A 26,972-nucleotide genomic window follows, 5' to 3' on the forward strand; every position below is an offset into this window, starting at 1 on the left:
TCAAATTCTGTCAAACCACACACACACACACACGAGTGGTTCCTGACAGAGGCCCACTGTGTAAGCCTGTGTGTGTGTGTGTGTGTGTGTGTGTGTGTGTGTGTGTGTGTGTGTGTGTGTGTGTGTGTGTGTGTGTGTGTGTGTGTGTGTGTGTGTGTGTGTGCATGTACTCACACTTGACCACATTCTCTATGTCATTGGGGTCCTGGAGGATCTTGGACAGGCCGTCCAGCAGCATGGCTGCCTTGCTGTAGCGGTAGGCTATATCTTCTGTCTGCTTGAACATCTCATCCAGAGCCGCAGACTGAACCTGATGCACACACACACACACACACACACACACACAGCATCATGTTAGACTTGTACATTTAGATCATAGCCGCACTTTACTGACCACATTTGAAAAACCTGGTTTTGAATGACTCGATGCCAAACAGAATTCTTTTTGTCAATTCATTTTTTCCAATTCAACAGGCTTTATTGACATGAAGTTTAACGTGTCATCCAAAGCACGAGCACAAAGAAAGACAGGAACACAAGTCATTAGGGATTATTGAAAAAGAGAAAAGACGCAGCTACAGTTCGTGGGATCAACGGTTGCTAGTGTGTGTAGGGTTGTGTCTCGGAGCCTCACCATCTCCACGGCGTGATTGTAGATGAGCTTTTCTGCCGTGACGCTGTTGATCTCGTCCACAAAACGCTGCTTGTCAGAGAAGAAGTGGTTGAGTTTGTCGGTCAGCCGCCGGCAGAGGGAGATGCAGCTCTTGTAACGCTCATTCAGATTCTTCACCACTGAGAGAGGACGAGGAGAGGGACACATTAGTGTTTCTTTACCTGAACGTAACATTTTTGTCTCCCTATGAAGTAGACAGACAGACACAGCTCACGTAAAGGGAGACGACGGCTGAAGTGTTCTCACCCTGTTTGACGGCGGTGGAAGGATTGAGCTTCGCTGATTTAATCTGAGCCTTGGCCAGATGGAGGGAGGAGGCCAGGAGCTGAGCTGCCTTCATGTAGAGCACCAACTGCTCCACCTGCCTGTGGGGGGCAGCACAGCACAGTAGATAAGAGGGATGGGACAGCCTCAGCACTGCAGCAACAGCCCCGAACAAAGAGCCTCCCCACACTACATGATGTTGTCAGTCATATGAGGTTATCACGGAGCCACACTAGACTTGAGTTTTGACTTACCCCCACTCTTTGCTGAGCTGGCTGATCTGGTCCACAACCACACTGTCCTGGGGAGGGTAGAGGGAGGCGGCCGACACGCCAAGCTCCGTCCCTCCGGCTCGAACCGCCGCCATCTCCAGGACGCAGTCAGTGAACGAGAGCATCATTCGCAGGTGCATCAGGGTGTCTGTGTGCTCACGCTGAACCAGGAACAAAGGAAGAGATCACCAGTGTTTCAGCAACTGATCAAATTTCCTGAAAAAAAGCCACCAAACAAGGAAGCTCACACCCCCTCACCTCCATGAGGGTCTCCTCTGGCAGCTCAGGGGCCTCGAACGTGATGAATCCCTCCAGACTGGGAGGGGAGGTCCCATAAGGGACATAGCGCAGGCTGCTGGGTGCCCCCTCGGCCCCTGGACCAATCTGCCCACCCCCAAAACCTCCTGGAGGAGAGGTGCCCATGGCCATGCCTGGAGGGGATCCGACGTAAACCCGGCCGCTGGTGGAGCACAGGGAGCCGGCCGAGCTGTTGGAGCCCACTGAGACAAGGACGGGGAGGAGAGAGGATCCTGAGACAAAGACCTACAGCCCCCGCCCCCACCCTGCTCCTAACTGTTAACACCTCATCTGCTGGCGAACTGGCCGAGCTCAGGTGACGGGTCCTTACCTGAGGTGGTGCGTGGTCGTGTGCCCAGATGGCTGCAGGTAGGAGGAGTGCTGCTGTTGGGCGGTGAACCCACGGTGAAAAGGACAGTGCGGGGGCTCCCTGATCCAACCTGGACCAGCCCACTAGGACCTGCAGGGGCTTCAGGGAAAGGAAAAAAAACTATAAGTGCACTGTACGGAACAACAGTATCACTCCACCACTATGTTTATCCAGAACTACTTCTTATGTGGAAGAATACAGACGAGACATTGGTGACATTACCTGTGTCCATGGGTCGCTCTGTGTTCAAGCTGTCAGTGCTGCCCTGATAGGCCTGTCCACCCAGAGTGATCCTGATGGGCTGCTCAGACAGACGGCCCGTACTGACAGACCTGCAGGGAAACCACAGATGGTACGTTGTCACAGTGACAGGAGTCAAAGACAGACACACCAGTGGACTTGACATTTGACCTCCCTATTCCTTCTCCTTCAGTGTGAACAATTCTATTACATTTATAAAGGCGGCTGCACCAGTCTTGTAAACACAGTAATGAGTAAATTAAATGTCAGGAGTGATTCCTACCTGCCAAAGGTCCTGCTGGCCTCGGGGGCCGCAGGGCGTCCGGTGAGATACGGGCTGCAGTGGTGGGCACAGATATCCCGGGCATCTGCCAGCGTCTTGGTGGGCACAGGGCTGTCCGCCAGCGCCATCAAGTTACAGGACGCCTGCGTTTTGGGGATCTTGAACGGTGCCGAAATGGTCTGAACGGAAACAAATTAAACAGGGAAACTTTAACAGCTGATATTTTAGTTGATTTGACCATTTGCACACTGCACTACGCTTACCTTAGTCGGAGAGCCAATGATGGTGGGCAGCGGGGACTTCTGCAGCCAGTCTGACGTTCGGGGGGAGGAGCCCAGGAGCTTGGTGGGGGAGGAGCCGAGGTTGGCCAGTCGGCCGAGCTGAGGGGAGTGACTGCAGGAAGAGGAGGAAGGCTGAACGGGGTCTGATAACTGCTTGTGGAGTTTCTGCCTGGTCTGGTAGACATCGGTCAGTGTGGGGGCGCTCTGGAGCCGAGCCCCCAGGAGCTGAGAGGATGGGATGGGGGAACCTAAAGAGAGCAGGGGGGTTGGATAATAATCAGTTCAAGTTAATGTCCCATAGAGTCCATAGTAATAGACAATGTATCTTTGGCTGTGAGACATGAGAGTTACGTATCCCTCTGACTTTCCATTAAAATGTCTCCTGCTCTAAAAGCTGCTGCAGGGTGTGATGCTACAAGTGGAACCGTCATGACCTTTGCATGCTACAGTTTCTTCCCAGCCAGAAAGAGAAAGACAGCCCTTAACCTTCCACAGAGAGCCTGCGTTGGTCATAAAATCTGCCTGTTTGTGTGACTTTCCAAATATGGGACAAAGTACTGTTGTCTGTCTGTGTGTCTGAGGCCTCGTTTCAGAGGGGTCGCCATGACAGCAAACCTCTTGACACGAACAGTGAAGAAGTTGTAAGACGTCTACAGTGTTAATGTAAGCGCAGCGTCAGAGACTTTTAAACAGACTGTGACTCACGGTGACTCATGCACTCGGAGAATCACAACAACAACTCCTAACTGTGACTCTACTGTCACGCTGACAGCATATATGACTGTATGTGTTCAATCAAGCATCTTTTGCAAACTGTAATCCACATGTTGCGCGTGTGGTGTGGAAGGTGGTTGCTTTGGCACTCTGCATTCGCTCAGTCTCAATGTGAGTCATTTCCATTTACTGTTTCAGCAGCCCACATTCCCCACTGGGCCATAAAAGTTTCATCTTATCTTGGGGAACGAGTCGGCACAGTTAGATGAGAGTTAACCCGGTGACGAGGCTCTGTGGGGGGGGGCAGCTGAAGGTTTCTGCTGTGAACTGACCTCCTGAGGAGCTGCGGCTGCGAGGCTCGTGGCTCTGCAGGTGACAGCAGCAGTGACCGAGCTGCTCTGGGATGGTGCCCACTGCAAACACAAGCACACATATTGGGATTGTGACGGATCTGATTCAGGGTGCTATCGAAAAGCTGATGTGCGTGTCCGGACGCGTCCTTACCGAGAGGCGAGGGGGAGTAGGGCCGGGAGCTGCCGGTGGAGAGACGCCTGCCTACTGTCTGAGGGACGTCTGCGGAGCTGGGGGACCCTGAGCCCACCTTGGGAAACCCCATAGGACTCGTGTTGGAGCGCCTCACTGTGCCGGACCTAGTGAACACAAACACACATCAGAACAACATAAAGTAAGTACACACAATATCCTAAGTATGGGTAAAAGTCATTCTGTTTTCATGCCCTGTCTCGTTCAACACTGACCTATGAATGACAACAACAATGGCATTTACTGACTATAAATAAATAAAAGGACCCAGTTACTCTGCTGCTCTCTCCTTTTGGCTGATTTCAGCCACTTGTACGTGTTACTAAACACCTGTTTTACTACTGAGACAACACTTGCTGCAAATACTGCACAAAACACCAACACAGTTTTGAGTCACTCAGAAACAGTGGGAGCATTTGCTGCACTGTGTGACGGCTCATCTCGAATCTATCACAAAAAATGGGGGAGAGATGCAAGTAGTAGTTCCTCGTGTAATTACTGAGACACATTGCTTCATCTGAGGTCAGTGAGTCACAGCTGACGAGAGAAAATCAAATGCCCTGAATACACGTGCAGAAGAGCTGAACTTGTGTTTCCATTCAGAGTTTCTCATGAGAACATCCCTGAAGTCTAACTCATGTGGTAAATGCATTTCCTCATAGAATGAAAGTGTTCCTTGCCTTTGTTTGGACACAAACACTAAATACACGGAAACAATGAAACAGATAACATTATGTTGTTCGATTAGCACGAGATTTAAGTGTACAGAGGGACGCCTGCTACCGCCTACATGTGGCTGGAAACTGTGCTGGAGTCATTTTAGAAATTAAAGCTATTGCAGGTACACAAAGACCAAATCTCATTAGTAATCCGTCTCTAAATGCTCAGTAATATCAAGAGCTCAACACCAATTACCCTACTTCCTTCTTCTGGTTGCCAGCCTTATCTTAGTATCTGGGTCTTATTTGTTAAATAGAGCAAATTACCATGAAGATCCATACAGTCTGTAAAGACCTGCTACATTCCTGATCCCTAAAGCGACAACAACAACACAAACACCTTAAGAAGGGCCTCCGATAGGTCAAAGGAACCGAGGGTCAGAGCTCTAATCCCCCCTGAAAACAGCCTGAGCAGACAGGACGGACAGCAGAGCTACAGATGGGACAGACTGCACCTGTCCTCCCCTGAACGCACAGAGGGGTCACTTAACCAATCTGCTACTACTAAAGCAAGTCCTCATCTTCAGAGCTACAATCACCACAGGAAGGCAGAAGTCAGCAAGGCACCACATGAACACACACTCACACAGCAAACAATACAACTTTTCAAATAAAACCCCTTAGCAAAACAATACAGCGGATTAAAGCCTGCACTACTTCTCCTGTTCTATTCAGAGGCCAGACTGTAAATAGGAACACCAGGACTAATCTTCCTGTGAAACTGGGTGCCACCCTTCTTTCTTCCTCTGGCGCCCTGTCTGCTTTGTCCTCACATAAAACAATCAACAAACCTTCCCAGCGACAGGTTGGGAGGCCACAAAACTCAGGCAGCTAGCTGATGTAATGTCAGTGAAACTTTATGGCTGACGAAACAACAGCCTGGGTGAAACCTCGGCTGAAAGTTCCCTCCCAAATGGAGGGAAAAACATTAGTCACAAGCTGGTAGCAACAAACAGGAGCCCGTTCCAGGTGTTTCACTACCAAAAACACTGTCAGTCATGCAGAGTTAAGCGGCTCTTACCTGGGGGAGCTGTACAGGGTGGTGGTCGGGCTACTGGACAGGTTCTGCTTGATGCGCTGGTAGTTGCGGATCTGAGTGGGTACAGGGATGGGGGTGGTTTCAGCCCGTGGGGACACCATGGGTGTTTGTCCCGGGGTGGGCTGCGGCTGCCTGGAGGGGAAGAGCGGGGAGACGAGGGCTGTTATCCAGTCTGCTCGAGGCTGCAGCTGCTTCCATATCTGCAGGACGTCTTCGGGGGTGTCAACACCCATAACAATAAAATCTCCAAAAAGCCGCTGCTCGTGTGATGAATCTATATTAAGGCTAAAGCACAGGAACTTTGTTTCTACAGCCTCGAGTTCTTTGTTTACCTCTGAAGGGGCTGAGGAACCAAAGTTTAGCCTGGCTGATCATGAGGGCAGAGAGGGTGAAAAAAAGGGGGCCAGGCCTCCGTGTAAACACAGAGGCAGCACCAATCAGCTCAAAGCTCACGCTGCTGGGGGCAGGGCTGGGGGAAGAGCCGGCCAATGGCACGTGTGAGGAAGGTCCTCTCTGTGTTCAGCAGACACAGAAGGGGAAGTGCAAAGAGTGCTCTCATTTGCATTCTTTTGTTGTTCCAGAGGAGACAAAATGTTCTCGAACATAAAGTCATGACCGAGTCACCCACAGAGGGCCCTCGCTTACATATAGAATGCAAAGAAAAAGAGGAGGAGTGGAGGAAACGGCCGTTAGAGAGCAGCACCAGTTGGAAACCAGTATTATGTAATGATGTGGAGCCTGGGAGGGTCTGCACTGGAGAGAGGAGGACACGTGAGGCAGAGACTAGTCCAGACAAAGAACCAGAGAGCAGCTGCTTTGTTGGAGATAAAAACACGACCATGTGCTGTCCCTCTCCGCACACTTAACACCGATCGAGAAGACATTTGATACAGTAGCCCATGATGGAGGCTTTCTGTTTTTCTCCAGGTTGCTAAAAGCTTCATTGATCCCAGCTAAGGCTTAACATGGAGAGGAATGCTGAGCACTGTTGTCCCCTTGTTAAAAAAAGAGAAATTGTAGGTCAGTGAACAGCTGCTTTTTAAAAGACACAAGAGTGGAGCGAGGAGAGAGCCAGCCGCCTCTCCACTGACCTGGTTTTTACCAGGCAGCCCAGGAGAGGGGGATGGGATAGAACGACTGCGGCCTCTTTCTTTAGTATCTGTAACTTCTCTTTCTCCTCATTCATTACAAAGACTCTCTTCTCCCTCTACTCTCATGCTTTCTTTAAGATCACCTCTCCTCAGACATCCCGCTCTTCCCTCCATCTCCCAAAGCCCACACTCTACCTCCCTCCATCTTCCATCTTCTTCCTCTACTCCGATCAATTTAGGACGCACAGGGCACAGAGGATAAACAAGGCTGTGATTTAAGAGCTCTTTGAGAGAGCAGCTGGTGTCACTAAATTGCGAAGGACAACTCATTAATGAAGAAAAAATTGGTTGCTCCTGTGTCAATGGTTAACTAATTTATGTAAGCAGCGAGGAGTTACTGCTGTGGAGAAAGCCATTAAAAGGACAGCAGAGGGAGGGAGGGAAGCTGGCTGCATGTACGGTTACAGGAGGACGAGACAGAGCAGCAACAAAGACAAAGCAGAGTGAGCGCCATGAAAGAGGGAACAGAGAGGGCACAGAGCAGCTCTGCTTGAGGCTCTTTCCTCCAAACAAGAAAGCAGCGACACAGAAGAAGTATAAAGCCATGGTCTACTTGTACTGCTGAAAGATAAATATCTATTAAAGATTCTATTAGGAAATGGTTACAGACTGGATCAAAGTTGTGCATCAAGTTTAGATTTAGACTTTTAGACTTTTCCCCTGGATCTACGGGCTGATAAATCCTCTGGGAACCTCTGTGACCCGAGGAGAGGATTACCGGTGACCAACCGTTCCATTCTGTTTTGTGTGTTGTTTTTCTGTGCTTCTTTGACAAAAACAAAGTAGAAAAAAAAGAAGTATAAAGCAGTGTCTGGCTGCAGGTTATTAACAAAAAGGGAGGGAGAGAAAGTACAAAGGCCAAAGAGTGCAACGGCAGCAGGGGCTCTGCAGATCTCAGGGGTAAAAGTCCACGCATTTAACAGCAGAAACTATGCACTGCAGGAACACGACTGGTGGACATGAGGTGCTGCTGTGCAGTAGGTGTGATGACTACTGCTGCGCTTCTAATAACAGGGTTTAAAGCACGAGTCTGCACTGTTCTTACTGTCAACAAATCATGAAAAGACAAGACGAACAATGACCACGTCCTCCAAACGAGTGTTGTGTGTGTATCAAAGCCTGATGGATGTTATTTGTGTGTCCCACTGTTGGCCGAAAGCCATTAAAGGACCCGTGTTCTGCTCATTTTCAAGTTCGTACTCGTATTCAGAGGTCCTACTGGAACAGGTTTACCTCCTGTACTGTTCAAAGAACACACGGTACTGTAATATTTTTCTCATACTGACGTGGCTGCTGCAGCTGTTTCCAGCCTCTGTCTGAACAGGACGAACTGTGTACTTTGCTCTTGCCATCGACATCTTCGTGTTACCAGGGGCTGGTGTTAGTGAGGAGAAATCAATGGTTGACAAGGAGGTGGATTCAGGAGGCTTTCACTGGGTGGGACCGTCAGTCTGCTGAAGGGCTGGAGGAGGTCACACGATCTCCATATGACATCATAACGGGGTTTAAAGCTAAACAGTGTGTTTTCACACACATTTACTGAAAGGTGGAGCAGCAGAGAAAGAGAGAGGATGGCCTTTTCTCATAGTTTGAAGGTCTGAACACACGTATTTATGTTGAAAAGACCTTAAAAGTGCAGAACATGGGACCTTTAATAATAACCCAGACTGTCCCTTCATTACAATGAACACACCAAAATTCTAAATAAATAAATGGCTGCTATTCAAGTTTCAAGAGATCAAAATAAATGCATTTGAGCATTTTTTAAATCTTATTTTGAATTTAATTTAATTTAATAAGTTGAGAGTTAAGGAACAAATGTTCCTTATTAAATACAGCTGGTGGAAGTTCAAAGACAGGAGGTCAAACTGTGTATTAAGTTTGGAGTGAGGCAGTGGTGAAGTTCTACTAAGTGAAGTGAAAGGGCAGTAAGTGCTGCCATGTTAAAAGCATGTGGTTCCAGTACGTGTGAGCATGTTTTCTTCTTTTCACAGACAGCTGAGGCACAGTCATAACAGCCCCAATTCGCTACTGCGGGCGAGTTTTGGCGAGTGTGTGAATCTATTCTTATCCCACAGCCCTCATGGGTCAGGTGCTTTATTTAGCGCTGCACCACCTTGTTGTTTTTCGCTCAGCGTCTGATTCATAACCCACTCCTCACGCAGAGTTGGAGGTGGGCAGAAAAATTCAGCCCTGACAAACAGACAGTGAGTGTTTGTGACATGTGGTGCAAACGTTTGTCTGGTGGACAGAAACAAATGGAGCCTATTGACATAAAAACACGTGAAGAATAGATAATATGACCTTACACACACACACACACACACACACACACACACACTTTAACTCACAGCTGTGTGTGAAATGGAATCTGACTCACATCATCACGTCACACAGCCATTACACAGCGGTCTATATTTTACTCTGACTCCTGTCAACATCAATTTCACACTTCATGAACTTCATTTGATTGTGACGCTTGGCTGCATTTAAAAAACAATACAGTACTGGCAGCATTCACAAAGGCTTCAGTGCCCCTCTTTATTTTTATATACCACCAATTGATTTTATTACCGTATGATTTTAGTCAGCAATCAAAGTTTTCTTTAAAAATTACAGCCAGGTGATGAGAAAACTTCAGGTCTGGTTCTCGGTTGGATTGAACAAACGAGACACGAGTTAATGTCATAATGCTAATAATAATAATAATAATCATTAAAAGGTGTTGGTCGGCAGCTTTTGTTACCTTTGGATGGACAGCTGTTTCTCCATTTCCAATTTTTATGCTAAGCTAAGGAGCTAACTCTCAGCCAGAAAGCTAATTAGCAAACTCTACCTCCCACAGTTTGATTGCTCACTAAATCACGGTTCCTATAGAGTTTTAATTCCTCTTTGTATGACTTAATTTCTTTTTTTATAGCTTTTAGCAAGGGTTCATTATTAGTCATGCTGACAGTATGTGAGATGACTCAGGGGTTTTCAAAACTTTTGTATTTTTGTGCAACATCCAAACCCATCTGTTTGCATATTAAGTGCTGCTAGTCTACCAAAAACGATTAATAAGTGAGTTAAAGCTCTTTTCTGAGGTTCAGCGGAGGCCTTTAGCTCCTCGTGGTCATAAAAACTTACATCCAGACATTTAGAAAGCACATGTGCCATTAAAGTCTCTGGTTGACTCACCCTCCACACATGAGGAACTCGCTGGACGGCCGGCGACCTGCTCCCATTGGCTGATCGTCTGGGCAGGAAGAAAGAAGGAAAGGAAGGAATGATGAGTGATCGACGGGCTTTACTGGTGTAAAAATCAGCAGTAATTAGATGATTAAAAGCCACTCAAAAGGCCAGCTGGCAGTCCCAATGCTCTGCTCACTGTTTGAGTGGAGGACCAGCAGGTGGATATGTGTGTGTGTGTGTGTGTGTGTTTGTGTGTGTGTGTGTTGCAGCAGGTGCGGAGCATGCAGGTTCATTTAACTTGTCCAGAGGGTGCGTGTGCGTGCCTACTGTTTGTGGACTGATGTCTACAATTACAGCATTAAATGGCTCGCAGCTGTCTCATGTCCTGGCTGTGGATTTGGTGACATGTGCGAGCGTGTGCTGTCGGGATCATCGGCAGGTACTGACTGTGACCTCTCTGTGTGGCAGCCAGGATGTGTCTACTGATGTGTGCAATGTCAAGACATCTGTGTATTTGTATCTCGTCCATCTTCAGCCACCATCATGGACTCCAAGAGATGAATTCACTGCACCTGGACATTACCACACCTCGTCTCTGTGAGGTGACACATATTTAGAGCCTGTCTGGCTTTATAGAGCAGTGTTTTGAATGTGCAGTATGTTAAATGCTAAAGCTATGTTTACAAGTGGAGAATATAGAAACACTGTAAAGCACTAATTGTGGACACCCTAATAACCAATGAAACCACAGAAACTATTTCTACCAATCATATGGAAGTCTTTTAAGAATGGACAGCCCTCCAGTAGGCACAGCAGGCCTGGTTGAGTTAACCAAACAGAACTGATGTTGTTGTTTTGGTGTCAAAAAGGGACAGAAAGCAACATTTTAACTGTCACAACAACCTTTAATATAAAGTGCTGCTTCAACTGTGTCAAACAGAGTTATAACGTTCTTCCTTGCCCCAATACCCATCATTTCAAATAATCAATAATCAAGTGAGTTGCACCTGAGTGAATGTCGGGGAAATGCTGTTGGTGTGTGTGTGTGTGTGTGTGTGTGCTGGCACTAACAGCTGTCAGTAGAGATGTGAGGCACCAGGACAAAGTCGTCAGTGTCGCAGGATGAGTTCTTGCTGCTGGTGCTTCCTGCAGACTCTTTGGACAGCTGCAGGAAGTTGGGCGGACCGAGGGGCGGGGACGACAGGCCGTCTTCTGCTAGTGTCTGCATGTCTGGGAGAGACTGTGACAGACAGAGAGAGAAAAGAAAAGAAAAGAGGGGATTAAGTTGTAGTGCACCTTTTGAATGATGCAATTAAGGCTTCCAGGCAGGGCAGCGCTGAGTGTCAAACTAATGTAATCACATTTCTACAATGAACACTGACATCCTGGGAAATGGACCTGCCCTGTATTCTCACTGCTGCTGTGAGATGAGAGAGACTAGCAGTGGAGCACAAATGTAGTGGGCCTCAGTAATTCAGCTTATAAAATAAAAGAGTCCGTTTATTTCCGGTTTGTGGACACCGGGTTTACCTTTTCAGGAGCTGTACTGGAAGAAGCAGGCAGGCACGATATGAGCACGACAGGGAGGCACGGTTAATATTTTATTACCTTTGTTACAGTGTAAGTGTAATCCCCTGTGAAAGAGGATTTATAAAGTAATATCAGACTCACAGGAGGGGAGTTGTAGCGGATGCATGGAGAGCTGCCACAGGAGCTGTCCGTCGCTGTGTTGGAGGTGCTGGGGACCGGCACTGGACACGCTAAGGGAAAAAAAAATACACCATCAATCGTGTACTCTGGTTGGATGATGTTAGCGTATATCACAGTCAGTTATCCTGAGTGGCAATGCGGCCTGTGTGCTTACATTTCTTAATGGTGGACGACGGCTCCAGGAAAGGATGGCTGAAAAACGTGTCTGCAGCGTGAAGGGTTAGAGAGACAGAGCAGATTTTACAAAACATCAAGACTTCTAAAAGTATGTAGAACCAAACCTGAACAAAACATTTACCATTTCATGTGTAAAGTCAGCAAGTTTACGTCACCACTCACCAAAGTCCATCCTGTCTTTCTGATTCCTCTGTAGCAGCCCAAGCAAAAGGTCGCCAAGTGGTGGAGACGTCTCCCTTGGGATGCTGGGTAATGAGAGCATGACAGCACCTTGTTTACCTTGTTTATCACTGGGTGCCAATGGACTGTGCAAAACATCAATCTTACAAGTGCAGTGTGGGTCACACTGTGCATCACTTTTGAGTGTGAATGTCTGGTGAACTATATCAGGCACAGCAGCAGGGAGGTAGGCTAGAAGGCAGCTACCAGGCCATAACCGGAAAGACTGGACTAATTAAAGCTTTGACCTTGGCGCTGCGTTGCTGGTGTCACCAAAGTCATTTCATTTCATCCTTAAAGAGAACCTGACAATTCATCCCAAAGTTGTTGAGCTATTTTACTAAAAAAGGAGTCACCAGAGCCAGTGGGGCGCATCATTTGGGAGCCACTAATGTCTGACCTGCATTACCATCCATACAGCCACTCTGCTGCTGCTGCTGCTGCTGCTGCTGCTGCTGCTAATAATAATAGTGTTTATGGTCCACGATGTGGAATTTTGTCTTTGGCCTCACAGGTTGGTTAAAACACATCATACTGAATCCCAAAAGAACAATAAATAACACAACATGCACAGTAAAGTAAAGTAAAGTAGCTGAAAGCAGGAGCAGCGTGATGTGAACCGTAGTCCAAACATTTTGAAGTTCCACATTCAGAAACTGAAGTCATCGACACAAGGTTAGAAATATACAAACAGCGGTCAGTCTGCGTCCCTGACATGGCTAAAAACAGACGTGCCATCCACCTGTTCACGTCTCAAAGATTTTTTTCCACAACTGTCAGCCCGAAACACACACTGGAAGGAGCCCTAAAGAAAAAGACAAGAGGTTTTGTGGCTTACATAGGCTGTAGGTTTTTGTTCTTCTCGTAGAACATCCTCAGGTCTTGGGGACTGTTGGCCTGAAAATATTAGATATAGAAATGAAATGCACAGACACACACATCTACAAAGACAGCCGTTAGCTTGACGAGCAGTGTATTAACCTGGAACGGTGGCTTGCCGACCAGACACTGGTAGATGACCGTCCCTATGCTCCACAGGTCGGCCTTGGCATCGTAGTTCTGAGACATGATGACCTCTGGGGCCTGAGGGAGGAAAGGTCACGAGTAAACATCGGGGCGGGAGAGTTATGAAACAGACTGCTCAGAAAGCTGACGGGACATTTTAAAACGACTGAGCTCAGCTGTAGGTCTAGACACACACACACACACACACATAGAGAAAACCACACTGACCATGTACATGGGTGACCCACATAGCGTGGCTGCCATCATGTTGCTCTGGAGGTACCGTGCGAAGCCAAAGTCAGCTGCAGGACACAAGCATGAGACAAACCAGTCAGTGCACATGTGCTATTATCAGCAGTAACACAGACCACTATTGTTGGACTCTGGAGGACAAACACTGGGCATGGTAACACATGCACAGAGAAGTCTTGCCCTGAAAACAGAGCTCAGAGCTCGATTAATCCATTAGCTGGCAACTATCCAATTAATCGCCATCTATTTTGATACTCGATTTACCGGTTTGAGTCATTTTTTAAGAATTAATCTGCAGTCTGCACACTTAGAAGAACCCCCCATCCACTGATCTTAAACTCCTTTCATTATGAATAAGAGACCAATGAAGGACTTCTTCTAATGTTGTCACCTATTTTGATGCGAATGCCACTGATGTTGGACTTCTTGCGGCCCACATAGGACAGCAGGATGTTCTGGGGTTTCAGGTCTCGGTGGATGATTCCTTTGCTGTTGAGGATGCGCATGGCAGCAGCAATCTGCTGCAGGAAAACCCTCAGTGTGTCTTCTCTCAGCGTCCCTTTAGCTAAGAGAGAAGAACAACAAACCCAAAATGACGGTGAGTGGTGACTGAAATCAAAATGCTGCCAGTAGTCAGTGCACATTAGTGGATGCTGAGGTGTTTCCATGAGAGACCTGCCTTAAAGGCATTCTGTGGAGTTTTGACCTCCAGCAGAGTTGTGGAGCCAGATTATATTAGTGTTACCTCGTACATACAAACACAAGGAACACTATTCCAGTCATCGACCGTGTATCTGTCTTAAGGCCGACATATTGATCTCACTGAAGTGCTTCCTGCTGCCTACGGACGCTCTAATGATTCTTTTCCTCAGTTTGCACCCATATGACGCAAAGTCAACATTTAAAAAACTCAACACTTCTGTATCTTGCACTGCAGCTGGTCTTAGATCGAAGGTATAAAGTGTAACCACAACTGTGCCCATCAGCCTCGCTCGATTAAAGCTAATAATTAGCATAATACAGTAATAATCCCACAGTAAACAGTGTAAATTGAGGCAGTAAAGGTCCTATTCCCTGTGGTCTTGAAACAAGTCTAATCCGATGTGAGACTAAGAGGATTCCTCTCTCCCTCTCATTCTCCTTCGCCTTCCCTCTCTCTTTATCGAGCCATTGTGATTACAGTGTAGGCACAGATCAAACCAGTGAGCTTATCAACACTAATCGGGGATTTGGGGGGTTAGCTGCTCTCTGCCCACCACAGTGGACCAACTTCTAACATGGAAAAGTTGTGTAAGTGGTAGAATCATCCATCTGATCAGATCCTCTTATATAAGGTAGGTGATCATTACCTACACAGTGTTCACGGCGAGCAGTGAACACAACGCCATCTGACGTGGACCCGGTCACAGTGAGTAATGAGATCACACTGGGCAGCTCGGTTACTCAGGTACAGTACACCGTAACACCCTGAACGCTGAACCGCCATGGCCCCACAGGGTTCATTTCACAACCCCCGGTGTTACTCAACAGACTCGTGGACCACCCAGTCGGCCGTGGGTCTGACCGTGACCCACTCTGTAAACTGCACATGTGGACGTTCAGTGTGGGACAGGCACATTACGCACAAGTACAGTGATAAGGGAGCTGTTCCAGCCACACAATCAGTGTTTTTATGGAGCAGAGATGTAAGCACCTGTGCTTATCTAATAGATGTACTGGCACTCTGCCATTCGTTCGGAGGGATTTGAGATTCCAGAGGCCGACCTGGTTTAAACTCTGTGAAACTATTCAGAGCAAACACATGAGAGGAGACAGCAAGTATCCAAGTTATTACAGTAACAAAACAACTTTCTGCAGCAACATGTCCTGTGTGTAATCAGTCTTTCATAAAGGGACTGCTTACAAGTGGTTTATTAAGAGAAACTATTCTTACTAAACCCCAGGCTGGTGACTCAATCAGGAATGTCTTCCCCTGGACTACCAGGGATAGGGATTTAATAACACTTCCTGTTATTATCTACTCTGCAAAAACATAAACATGAAGCTTGACGTTGTGGTTTTCTCACCTACACCTGAGACATCCTACACCACTGAAGTCACTGACAACATACAGATGGCTGCCAACAGTAACGCTAAACCAGTGGCTGAAACACTGTCTTATTTGTTTTCGTGCTTCACAAGTGTTAACCTGCTGCATCTCAGACTTCTCAAAGGAAATCAAAGGAGGAGGGCTGTATCATCGATGAGGAGTGAGTGGACTGCTTTGTGTTTTTACACTTCTGGTATAGGGCGGTCTGAACTACATAAAACAAGACTTCCAAACATCGCGTTTACAGGCCACTCTTAGGCGGACTACCAGCAGAAATGCTGACCTTTGTTATAAACTATCACAGTGGCATAAACACTGTGCTGACTGACTCTGAACCAGAGAAGGAACCCTTTGTACAAAGCTCTGGTGGTTCCCACACACACACACACGCACATCTCCCACATAGACAGTAACAGTAACACATACAAAAACTCTCTCATAGACACACACACACACACACACACACACACACACACTGTTTAACATCCACACATGATACAGACTTACATTATTCTACAGATTATCCATACACAGATCATACATGCACATTCCCACACTCTGCAGTCACATGACTTTTCTTCCTCCGCAGCATTAGGAACTTTGTTTTGATGAACAACAATCTGTGGTGTGTGTGTGTGTGTGTGTGTGTGTGTGTGTGTGTGTGTGTGTGTGTGTGTGTGTGTAAGTGTGTGTGTCAGACAGATTAGTGTGATGCTTACCTTGCAGATAATCGGCGAGATCACCTCCGTTACAGTACTGTGTGTGGGGAGACAGACAATCAGTATCAGCAACAATTCAGCTCTGGCTCTACGATGTTGGGCTGAGAAGCACATTTTGGCATAATGTGTGTGTATGTGTGTGCTTCAAAGTGTCTGTTCAAATCCTAGCCATGATAGAGGCAGCCTGATCAATTAACCCCTGAATGACCGTGGCTTTATCTGTGCTGACACTAGAGAGCAGTGAGTTCTGAGGAGGGACCACAGGAACAGCAGGTGTAGTTGGTTAAAAGAAAGTAAACTGCTGAGTGGATAAGCAAAGAGAAGCAAGCCTGAATACAGTTCTAGTCCATTTCCACTGCACAGGAATCCCATGGATGCATCATAAGAGCTGGATACCAGGTCAGCACTCAGCCTGGCTTCTAATTGTCCCCAGTGGCCACTCGCAGTATTGCAACGCATGTTTAGAGCTCTTTGTGCTGTATGTTTTTGAGCCTTGGTGGTTTAATCTTTGCAAAACTTTTCCACAGGCATCACCAGAAACGATGGGATGGACACTACAGCACATATTCAGTGGGCCACGTAGCTTTTTTAGCGTATACGCCAGGCAAGCAATTCTCATTGGACAAAATAGGCAGCATTTCTGATTCTATATCCATTTTGTATAATGCGTCCATAGGGAACCCTCAGTGTGACCCTGCTCCCTGGCTTAGCTCCATGTACAGGTGGGGGACACACAAAGGAAAAGGTAGGGAGGTGTTCAAGGTCAGACAATGAGCTTCATTCTCCACGTCTCCAGACTCTGGAGGGATGAGGAGCATCTTTCCAAAAGCCATGGCCTGGATGATGAGGATACTTCACTGTATAATGACCAGGAGGTGTTCGGTTAAATCTGCTGGAGGTTATCGACATCACTTTCAATCCATTCAGTGAGCGCTTGTTTTCTGTACTAAAGCATCTATAATGTTTCTAATCTTTTGGCTTTAATTTGCCACCCGTCTGTATATTTGCAGCCTTTCTGCTCGTAAGGGGGAAGGAAGACGTTTGTGCGGAAACATTTAGTGCTGACATACAGCAAGCGAACTTCTTCAGTCAAACTCCAGTGATTAATTGTGTTTTTCTACCCTCAGACTGTGTTCAAAGGCCACAGTATAATTTCCATTTGGATCACACCTGGCTCATCTCTTATACTTCCACTGACATCTGAGTAAGACAAGCTTTTTTCAGCCAAGCACAACATGAGGCATCAGCAATGATTTAGCCAGCTTCAAAACGCAGCATGGGTGTGACCCTCGTGGTATTCCTTACACCATTTGACAGCTGCGAATTGAAAATATAACCATGCAAAGCTATTTATGTAAAACAACTGCCGGTCTTGCCTATCAGCTCTGAAAACAATATCATGAAAAAACAGTGTAAGTTAGACGCCTTCAAATGACTGTAAGCAGGTCATACGGCTTATTAATGGAGTACACTGTCACACAGCGGTCTAAACATAGAACCAAAACAAGTTTTTCTGCTTTTTAAACTCTAAGGCTTTCGGGGAACATGATTCCTGGAATACAGAGGGGCATATTTACACTGAGTAACTTGAGGTGCAGTCATGGTTTGTTTTCTACCCTGCAGCCAGCTGAGAGCGTTGCGAAACGAGCAGAGAGGGCTGGGGAGGACGCCGAGAGTGAGGTTGTCAGCAAGCGAAGGGAGGAAATTTAGACACGACGTGAGAGAAAACAAGAGCGGAAAAGACAAGAGAAGACAAAATGAGGAGGGGGGAGGGCAGGGGAAGAACACATGCTGACAGCCAGAGTTGGGGGTAAACCATTAATCAATACTTAAAAAGGACTTTTCTGTGAGTACATTCATAATACTTCAGGGAATCAGTTATGTTATCTTTACTAAAAGAAGTGCTGTAAAGTAAGTAATTACGTTCCAGAGTAAGTACCAGAGAAACCACTTTCAGACTTTTCCCAACACAAGTGACACCACATGAGAAGAGGACATGAGTCCTGACATTGCTATGCTTACCTCCATGACCAGGAAAACAGAGTTGGGTGTTTCCTGGAAGAGAAGAGACACAGAATCAGTTACAGAAGCCGTTCATCCTGCACAGCCATAAGAAAACAGCCACTGGGAAAAAAAACACGGAACACCAGCACTTGCTATTTTTGACAGCCATGTTATCTCTGAACATGTATTTATGTCTTAGGAAATTACACATTGAATAGTGCTGCACAGCCACAAGTGACCCCCCTCCCTGGGGTAAAACAAAAAGTAGAAAAAAATGTGAAAGGTAATCAAGATTTAACCGTGTCTTTAGCATATGAGGAAATATGCTTTAAGTGAAGAATGTGTTGTTTACAGAATAACATTTTCCACGACATGAAAAGGTCTCTCCAAATGGTCTTTAATGACTGAGTGGTTAATGCTGATGGGATAATACTCAAAAAGTTGTTCAAATGATGTGACACACATTCTGTCGTTCAATGTTCACAAAACATCAATGCTGCTTTGATTGTGTAGCAAACAAGCCAACTAAAGGTGCCGTTTTAACCAGTCAGCTCCACTGGTACTGATGGGTCTCAGAGACCACCCTCAGGAACCTGGGGTCATGTTCACACATTGCCGCTTGCCTTTTCACAGCACTTTGAAGATGAGGCAAATTAGAGCAATAAAAAATTAAAAACATCTTGCTGAATTACATATATTTCTTATCATCAGTTCTTTGAGCTTACGGCTTAAACAAAAGGTGTATAAAAGCCGTGTCAGCCACAAGCCTTGTGTTTGACCAATCAGAGACATTCAGCGCTGCCAGCCCCAATAATTCCTGGGCTACTGGTTTCCTCTCTGGTGCCCAGAAGTGAACTAGATGAGAAACCAAATATAGACCCTGGTTCCTTTCGGTGAAGAAGGTTCCTGGGTTCTTACGGTTCCAGTGAGTGGTGCACATGAGCCAACTGTTAGTCAACAGAGAATTAAAGTGAAACTACAAGAAACACTTACACGTTTTAATAATTCATCAATCAAAAAACACCAAATATCCCCTGATTACTGCTATATAATGTCATATAATGTCAATAATGGGCGAACAAAACAAGCAGCTTCAAATCATCCCACATGTAAACAAATACTAGATGACCGTGGTCCGACCACCACGCAGTCAGCTGATGAGCGATGGCAGGCCAGCGGGCTTGTGTGTTTCGTCGGTAAGCAGCTTGCTCTTTTCCAATCAGGGAAAAAGACAAGCTACTTTTTTTTCCTCCAGCTGGGGCAGGTGGTGGTGGGGGATGGGCCGCCAGTATCCAATCCGACTGTATGTGTGTGAGAGTACAGACTAAGTCGGGTGTGTGTTTGGGGAGGGTCTGGGGGGATTACATAATGAGGATGTATTCTGCAGTGCAATCTGGAGAAGAGGAGGGGGGATGGGTATCAGGGGCAGAGTCACCACGGAGTCAAAGAGACAGGGGTTAACAGGGTAACTGACACGTCGCTGTCCCATCACAAAGCAAACACACACGACGTAGGTGCTGTTGATGACAGCGAATCGTCGCCGAAGAACGCTCTTACACAATCACAAGCTTCCCAACGTCAGAGAAAAGCGATAAAGAAACAGCAGAGCCGGCGTACTTGCTGCTGTCTGGAGGAACATTCCTGTTTTTCAGAGTGTGTTTTGGCACCTTCACATGTTGTCCTCTCTGGCTGCTGCAGTTGCCTCCGTTTGGTTTGTCTCCTAATTGCCATGAAGTGAGATGAATTTCAAGCGGCAGGTGGTGACAGCGGCACATAGGGCAGCCTTTGTTTGTGAGGCCTCGGAGGAAGTGGCAGTTCACAGTTATGAAAATGACGACCGCTCGACCGGTTTACAAGAACAAATGCTTTCTAGGAGGTGCTGTTTACGCGTTGGCTGCATCTGGCATAAGAATTGGTGGAGTTTGGACATACAGATAAGGGCTGGGCTCCAAACATTCCCCTCCAACAAAAAACAGTCCCAAACAATGATGATATAAATAGCCCCTCTGTCAATCAACCAAATCTGCAGGCCAGACGGAGGGACGAAAGGGTTTTATTATCCTCAGATATGAAAAGTGACAACAACACACACTGAAAAGCAAAACACTCAAAACAGTCAAACAAAAACAGTCCTGCCTGCCAAGAGTCGGTGTGATCCAAACCAACAGTGTGTCTGGTCAGTCGTTCAGTTATTGCGTCACACTCCAGCTCCAGGAGTGCGCGGTTATGTAACGATATGGGGGGATGGGATGTGCCCAAACTGGGGAGGTTAGTGTGTGTGTGTGCTGGGGAAGAGGGGGGGGGGGGTACTGCGTGCTGCTTTTGTCACGCAAGCGACGAGCGTAATCCGGAGAGTTCTGAGTAAACTGGTGTCACTTGGGAGTAAAGTCTGTGCTTTCGGCTCACGATGATAGATGAGTGTAACGGCAGCAGGAAAACACTAATTATGTGCCGAGGACAAAAGGTCAGCTTTGCTTGTTGATTTTCAGGACGGCTTCTTGCGTAAAGAGTAGATCATGTAGCACATGAACACTTTGTTATTACCCAGATCTGCTGATATGACCATAAAGCACACACACACATATTTAAAAAACACTGTGCTGATTCAGTTCTGTGTGGAGAGTAGAGGACATCCCATAAAAGTGTACTTTGTGTACACAGCACTAATGCATTTCACAGCAACATGTAACGTTAATGTAGTCATTAAATCTGTACTCCCAGGCCCACAGTTGTATCACAGTCATTTGAGAAACACTGTACTGGATCTCATGCTTCTGTGCTGATCAAACACGTCACTCACTAAGCACGTGCTCTGTCCAGATGACTGTGTGTGTGTGAGTGTGTGTGTGTGCCTCAGTGAACAGTAACAGTGTTTTCCTCTGAGCTTCTGTCCCAGCCAGTTAAATGTCTGGAAAGCAAAGCTCTGTAAAGGAATGTGGACGGAGGCCAGGGAGGTTCATGCTACAGGTTTTCTAGGAAAAGTCGCAGAGCTCCAAAAATCCCCCCTGAAAGCATCCAAGAACAGCGCTGCCCCTCTATTTTTTTTTTCCCCAGCCTCTTTCATGTCAGTCCTGCCTCAATACCTTGTGTAATTGGGACACACACACACACACGGTGCTGGGGGCCCCTCTCCAGGCTAGAACACTATGTTCCCTAAGAGCAACATCAGCTTTTGTGAAGACTGGCTCACAAACCAAAACACTTCAGAAACCTCCACCCCCCCCCTCCACTGCTTCTGTTTATCTCCACCTATTTCCTCATGTCTCTGTTTGGAACAAGAAGAACAAATACATTTTAATTGTGTGTACAGGAGGTGGTGTGGTGGCCGGCAGCTTTGCTTAAGGCTCACAGGTGTGAGCACGGTTACTTCGACGTACATCAGTGTTCATTCATGACTTTGAATAAAGTGGTTTGAAATAATCTAATCTACTCAAAGGTTCATTTACTAGCTTTTTCTGGAGCTTTCCGCTGCATCTCACACTCTTCCTCAGTTTAGTCAGTGGAAGACAGTTTTAACTTTCTGAGGACAACCATGAGATGTGGTTGAAAGGTCTGAAAAAAGCTAGTAGATACATTTCATTGACTTACTAGCCTTTTCCAGCTCCCTGCTTTCAACTGCATCCCACGCTCTTCCTCAGCTAACTGAGCTTGCTTAGTTCTCACAGGGCTGTCTCATGAGCAAAGCTCTGCTGGAAAACCCATATGAAAAGCTGAAAGCTCCAAAGACAACTGGTAAGTGGACCTTGAGTGAAGATTTCTCATGTGTAGTTACATTATAATTACCAGTGTGTGTGTTGGGCTGCTCAAAGGTAAACTTTGGAGCTTTGGGCAGGTTCAGATCCAGGCCAGGGGTGATTGTGTGGTTCATTTGATTTTTCACATTGATCCCTCTCTCACTCATGTTAGGGTACAACCCTGACATGGGACGGCTTAGAATTAGACCTATCTACCTCACACTGCTACAGTTTGCTCAGCAGTAAACAGCTCCGTGACGGAGGACGGGGAGACACTCAGCTGTGTGCTTAAGACTATCATCGAAAGCAGCAAGCGAGCATGAAGAAGGACCTGCAAACTGTCATAGGTGAACGTACTCCCACGTGCAGCCCTGCCGTTTTTTGTCAAAGCACAGCGATGCTGAGAGGCGGGCGGGTGGCTGGTGCTTTGTTACCCACTGAAGCAGCTGCTGATTCACACATAAGCAGCCAAAAGGTTTACCACATTCACCAAATCTGGCAGAGGAAACACAAGAGTGCATGAAGCAACATATAAAAACTTTCACAGCTTTAACCTACCAGTCATTTCCTCTGATGAAACAGTCCATTTCATGGCATTTGCCTGCTCAGCTTCCCCTGCATTTCACATCAGCTGAATATTACTGACTTTACAGTCATTGATCCTACGTAGACTGAAAATGTGCTCGGCTAAGAAGTCCTGAGAAAGAACGGATTGTTTTCTTTTGTGCATTCGGCAAAGAACACAAGAAGTGCTGAGGTAGCGCTCCGGGGTGTAACGTTTTATGTCACAATGTGATGCAGGATGAATGAACACCTCCATTGTAAAAGTTAAGCAAACATACAAAAGAACATAAGCAGTTCTGCTCTGTTTATTCAGTGTTCACACCAACACAATGCAGCCCGGTCTATATGGTGCCTGTGGGAACAGAAACAGTCAGTTCTGCTAGAGTCAATATTACCATCTAGGATTGGGTTTAAGGTTAAGCAATACAATGAAACAGAGCTTAAAAACTGGTCTACCTCTTATGGGCAATCTACATAGGAAGCGTTTTGACGTCGGCCACTCACACACCTTGCAGAACAGATACATTTCCACTTCATCAAATGAATCGACCCACATGGTGACTTCTGTCTTAATGAGACCCCACACAGTTTCTCTATGCTTGGAGTCCATTTTTGTGGCATTAAGTGAACAGATAGCCGTTTTAATCAATTAAAACAATCAACAATCAAAAAGTAACAATTATCCTGTTGCTTATGTGTTGTTAACTTATTAACTGTGTCTCCATGGATTGATTGAGGCTCCCAGTCTGTCTGTGAGCTGTAGGTTTCACTAACTTTACCAGCTGATTACCCACAAACACCGGGTGGGCAGGAAATGAAAATCAATGAACCAACAGGCTGCACACAAACACTGTTTTCTGATTTCTTCCCTTGGAGGCGTCATGAAGACAGCTTTGGTTCAGTAACTTTGTGCTGTGAGTCAGCCTGGTGAAGGCAGGTTAGCCAGTCGCTGTCCAATCAGCTCTAAAGTAAGGGATTGAGCGTTAATGGCCATCCGTCTACTGGATGAAAAGCTCTCTGCTAGTGTGGCTGAAGATCAGTCTGATCCCAGCACTGACCTGAGCTCCACTGTTTGGACCTTAAACTCCACACAGTGTTCACTACAGCTTTGTGTGTCAGCACCTGCATCAGGCCTACCAAAAGGTCAAACCCTCTCACCATCACCATCACCCTTTATTGACTCAAAAACCTGCCCTCTCACAGCAGCCACCCACTATCAGCAGGCCTATCAGTAACCACCTGTAGGGTGTGGGAGAGACGGGTCAGTGGGCTGGGTTTATGGGTCGTTCCTATCAGACTTTAAGTAGGTAACCTATATCTATATAGACACCTATAGTGTCTCAGCTGGGTTTTTTCCAACAGAAAGGCTCATTGTCTCTATCAACTGTTTAACTGAGATCATTTCACACCTGTGCAAATGTCCCAAATGATTTAATGGAAATCAATTCAACAGTGTCTACAAAAGAAAATCTAAAGAAACAGTAAAAACTTGACAGTGACTAGACGGTTGCAGTAACCAGCTCGGGTTACATTTCGTGCTCTGTTGGGTAAACCCAGTCACACAGCACGTGGCTCCAACAACAACAGCAGCAGCTGCTCAGGCTGGGGAAGAGCCAACTGGGGAGGCAAGAAGAAGTGAAGACGAATTGCAGCAGGAGGAAAACAAGAAAGTGGAAAAAGTGAGCTAAAGATACAAAACAAACAAGGAATGGAAACAATAAAAAGGGAAAGAAAAGTAGCAGCTGCCGGTTGATCTTGGTTACCAGAGGGCTGCAAACACAGCAGATTCTATTGATAGTCACCAAGAGAGGACATGCACGCCATCACAGAGGATACCATCAGACAGACCAATACGGCAGGGGACAGAAAAAAGGAGAGGCCAGCTGGTGAGGAAAGTGAGACACTGTGCCTGAAGCTTTGCTACCAGGACCAGGACCACTGAAGGTTACAGGCAGCAGAGGCAGAGGTGACAGACAGCAGGCAGGCAAAATGAAGAAGCAGAGAGAGGAACACATGAACAAACTAACTCCACATCATTGAAAAAGTGGGCTGTGACGGACTGTGAATGCCTCAAACAGCAGCAGTATCTCAGTGTCTTTCTGGTGCCAAGACCGCAGTGTCCCTTGGTTTACTGTTGGCTGACTTGCCAAATACAGTGGCTGAGTCCACTATTGATTTCTCGTAATGCATTCAAACGGTCACGTATGAGGCAAACAATCAGCCTGCAGGCTAATAAATACCATATTAGTCCAACTGTAACACAAATACAAAGGATTAGTCTTACAGTCAGCCAATACTTTAGTAAACGATGCATTACAGGGGACACTTCAGAGTCAACAGATGAATGCCACTCTCACACTCTGTCCTGTCAACTAATACAACTTCCAGCAACAGGCCAGCCTAGCTTAGCAGACAGACTGGAAAATGTGGGAAACACACAGCCCGACTCTGTCAACAGAGTCAGTGTCCGTTCACACTAAACCGTTATGACCAGCACAAAAGCCCAACAGCACAAAAGCCGGCACCCTGAGCATGAACATGTCTATGCTAGCTGTCTTCTTGCCAGCGCTACAAATAATGTCAAAGCAGCCAAACAGGATGAGCGCATGACTTTCAGCCTTCAAAATAAGAGCACTACTACTAGTGCTCTGGTATTAGATGAAACAATGCAAAAATAATACATGCAATGAGTCAAATGAGAAAAAGTAAACATATGACATAAATTATATGATTAGAATATAAGCTTATTGATAACCATGCTGTGTAAGGTTGTGATTTTTCTTTTTTTCCATTTTTGATAGCACTTATTTAAGGAACAAAAGCTGACTGAGTCACGTCCTCACGCTGTCTGCTCGTTGAAGCCTTGTCTCTGATGGAGGTTATTACAGCAGTGGGACTGATGCAGGGGTGAGGAGACGGGTAAGGGAGGGGAGGGGTGGATGGACCGATCAGCAGGGTGCCTGTGGGAGGCTTACACAAACACAGGAAGCTCCACTATAATGTGGGAAGTGCTTCATCATCGTTTCAACCGTTTCTGCCTCCTTATTGGAAGTACACTCAAATCTGAGGGCTTTTTATAGCCAATTCAGGGTGTTACAACAAACAATTCATAGAGAACAGAGACATTTAGATTCTTCCAAGCTCTCAACTGAACTACAACTATCTTTTATTGTGCGTCCATGCAGTGAGAAACATGCTTAAAATCCAGTGATTTATTACTGGTTGCAGCTATTCAAAGAGGCCCTGTTCTCTACACGTTTTATCTGAAAAACTGCAAATACAAACATCTGTTTAAGCTGTGTGGATGCAAACCACTGCAGAACAGCAATTACAGCCTCTTACGACACCCACCAGTCAGGAACAAGCAGCCCAAGTCTGTGTGTAGAACAGCTAATAACTAACAGTAGAAACAACAGGACGAGTGATGACTGCCAGAGAGCAGGCTCTGAAAAACACAGACTGATATTCTGCCTCCAGCAATGAGGATTTATTTTCAAAACACTTTTTTTTAATCCACTGGGGTCTGAAGGTGGATGCGCCAGGAATATGTGATATGTGATGCCAAGCTCCCTGCCAGAGAACAACGGGGATCTGAGCCATGTTTGTGCTCATTTAACATGTGAACGTTGTGTATATGTGACAGTGTGCTGACAACAGATTCAGCACAATGCCTTTCTCTTTCTCCGGGTCATGCTTCATGCTCAGACTTCACCGTTTGGCCCAAAGCACTGGGAGTGGTCTGTTTGGGTGACTTTGTCCTGTAAAATCTATATTTAGAAATGCATGAAATTGCAGTTTCTCATCCAGCTCTCAGCAGTGTCAGGGTGCATAAGAGCCAGGGACCGGCCGCTCTGATGGGTGCCTGTTCACAGAAGCCATGCCCCATGATGGCGGGCACACACACACCCATCAACTGAAATGTTATTGCACAGCTTATATGCAACACTGTATAATAAGGACGGCCTTTTCTCCAGGATTAATGCCCGTTTATCTTCGGTTAATGATCCGTCTCACTTCTGATGACTTGTTCTTTAGATGCCTGCAGATGAATACCAACAGAATGTAAACTAGCCTCGTCCACACTTTGTCATTGCAGTGAACCGCTCTGATTCACAGCAGCTGTGCTAACGACAGATATTTCAATCAGTGTTTTGTTTGAAATCAACTTGCAAGAACGTAAAAGTTCACCTGCATCTAAAAAAAACAGGACAAATTTACTGTGGCTCACATTTAGTTAAAATAACGGCACTACTATGGGGCTTAAAACGACCTTCACTCTTCTAATCATTTCATGTGCATTGGGTTGGACTTTTTTTTAGTAGTGAGTGCCACACTACAACTTAAAAAAATAAGCAGGTTGAATACAACAGGTATATAGAAAGTGAGCAAAAGACCAGCTCATCCCTAAAGCCTGAGCAGTAGTTTATTTATCATCTAGTATTATTATTATTATTATTTTCTGCCTCCAGTGCATCTGTC

The 26,972-nt window shown here is 46.2% G+C and overlaps 1 protein-coding gene across 3 annotated transcripts in view; it reads right to left on the bottom strand.

Annotated features, from left to right (window-relative positions):
- ulk2 (unc-51 like autophagy activating kinase 2) overlaps positions 1–26,972 on the bottom strand; it is a 34,382-nt gene that overhangs the window by 2,585 nt on the left and 4,825 nt on the right. For all 3 annotated transcript variants that reach the window (XM_070828708.1, XM_070828706.1, XM_070828705.1), the window contains exons 4-26: positions 18,214–18,246; positions 16,192–16,228; positions 13,775–13,948; positions 13,360–13,433; positions 13,108–13,209; positions 12,965–13,023; positions 12,070–12,152; positions 11,885–11,935; positions 11,692–11,780; positions 11,092–11,260; positions 10,027–10,084; positions 5,678–5,827; positions 3,899–4,044; positions 3,727–3,807; positions 2,663–2,928; positions 2,400–2,578; positions 2,099–2,208; positions 1,838–1,975; positions 1,468–1,709; positions 1,192–1,370; positions 920–1,038; positions 635–792; positions 175–310 (exon numbers count right to left, since the gene is read on the bottom strand). In XM_070828708.1, the coding sequence (XP_070684809.1) occupies positions 175–310; positions 635–792; positions 920–1,038; positions 1,192–1,370; positions 1,468–1,709; positions 1,838–1,975; positions 2,099–2,208; positions 2,400–2,578; positions 2,663–2,928; positions 3,727–3,807; positions 3,899–4,044; positions 5,678–5,827; positions 10,027–10,084; positions 11,092–11,260; positions 11,692–11,780; positions 11,885–11,935; positions 12,070–12,152; positions 12,965–13,023; positions 13,108–13,209; positions 13,360–13,433; positions 13,775–13,948; positions 16,192–16,228; positions 18,214–18,246 (2,833 nt within the window). The remainder of the gene's footprint in view (positions 1–174; positions 311–634; positions 793–919; positions 1,039–1,191; positions 1,371–1,467; positions 1,710–1,837; positions 1,976–2,098; positions 2,209–2,399; positions 2,579–2,662; positions 2,929–3,726; positions 3,808–3,898; positions 4,045–5,677; positions 5,828–10,026; positions 10,085–11,091; positions 11,261–11,691; positions 11,781–11,884; positions 11,936–12,069; positions 12,153–12,964; positions 13,024–13,107; positions 13,210–13,359; positions 13,434–13,774; positions 13,949–16,191; positions 16,229–18,213; positions 18,247–26,972) is intronic.

The sequence above is a fragment of the Pempheris klunzingeri genome, chromosome 4 (assembly GCF_042242105.1).
Source record: "Pempheris klunzingeri isolate RE-2024b chromosome 4, fPemKlu1.hap1, whole genome shotgun sequence".
Classification (NCBI taxonomy): domain Eukaryota; kingdom Metazoa; phylum Chordata; class Actinopteri; order Acropomatiformes; family Pempheridae; genus Pempheris; species Pempheris klunzingeri.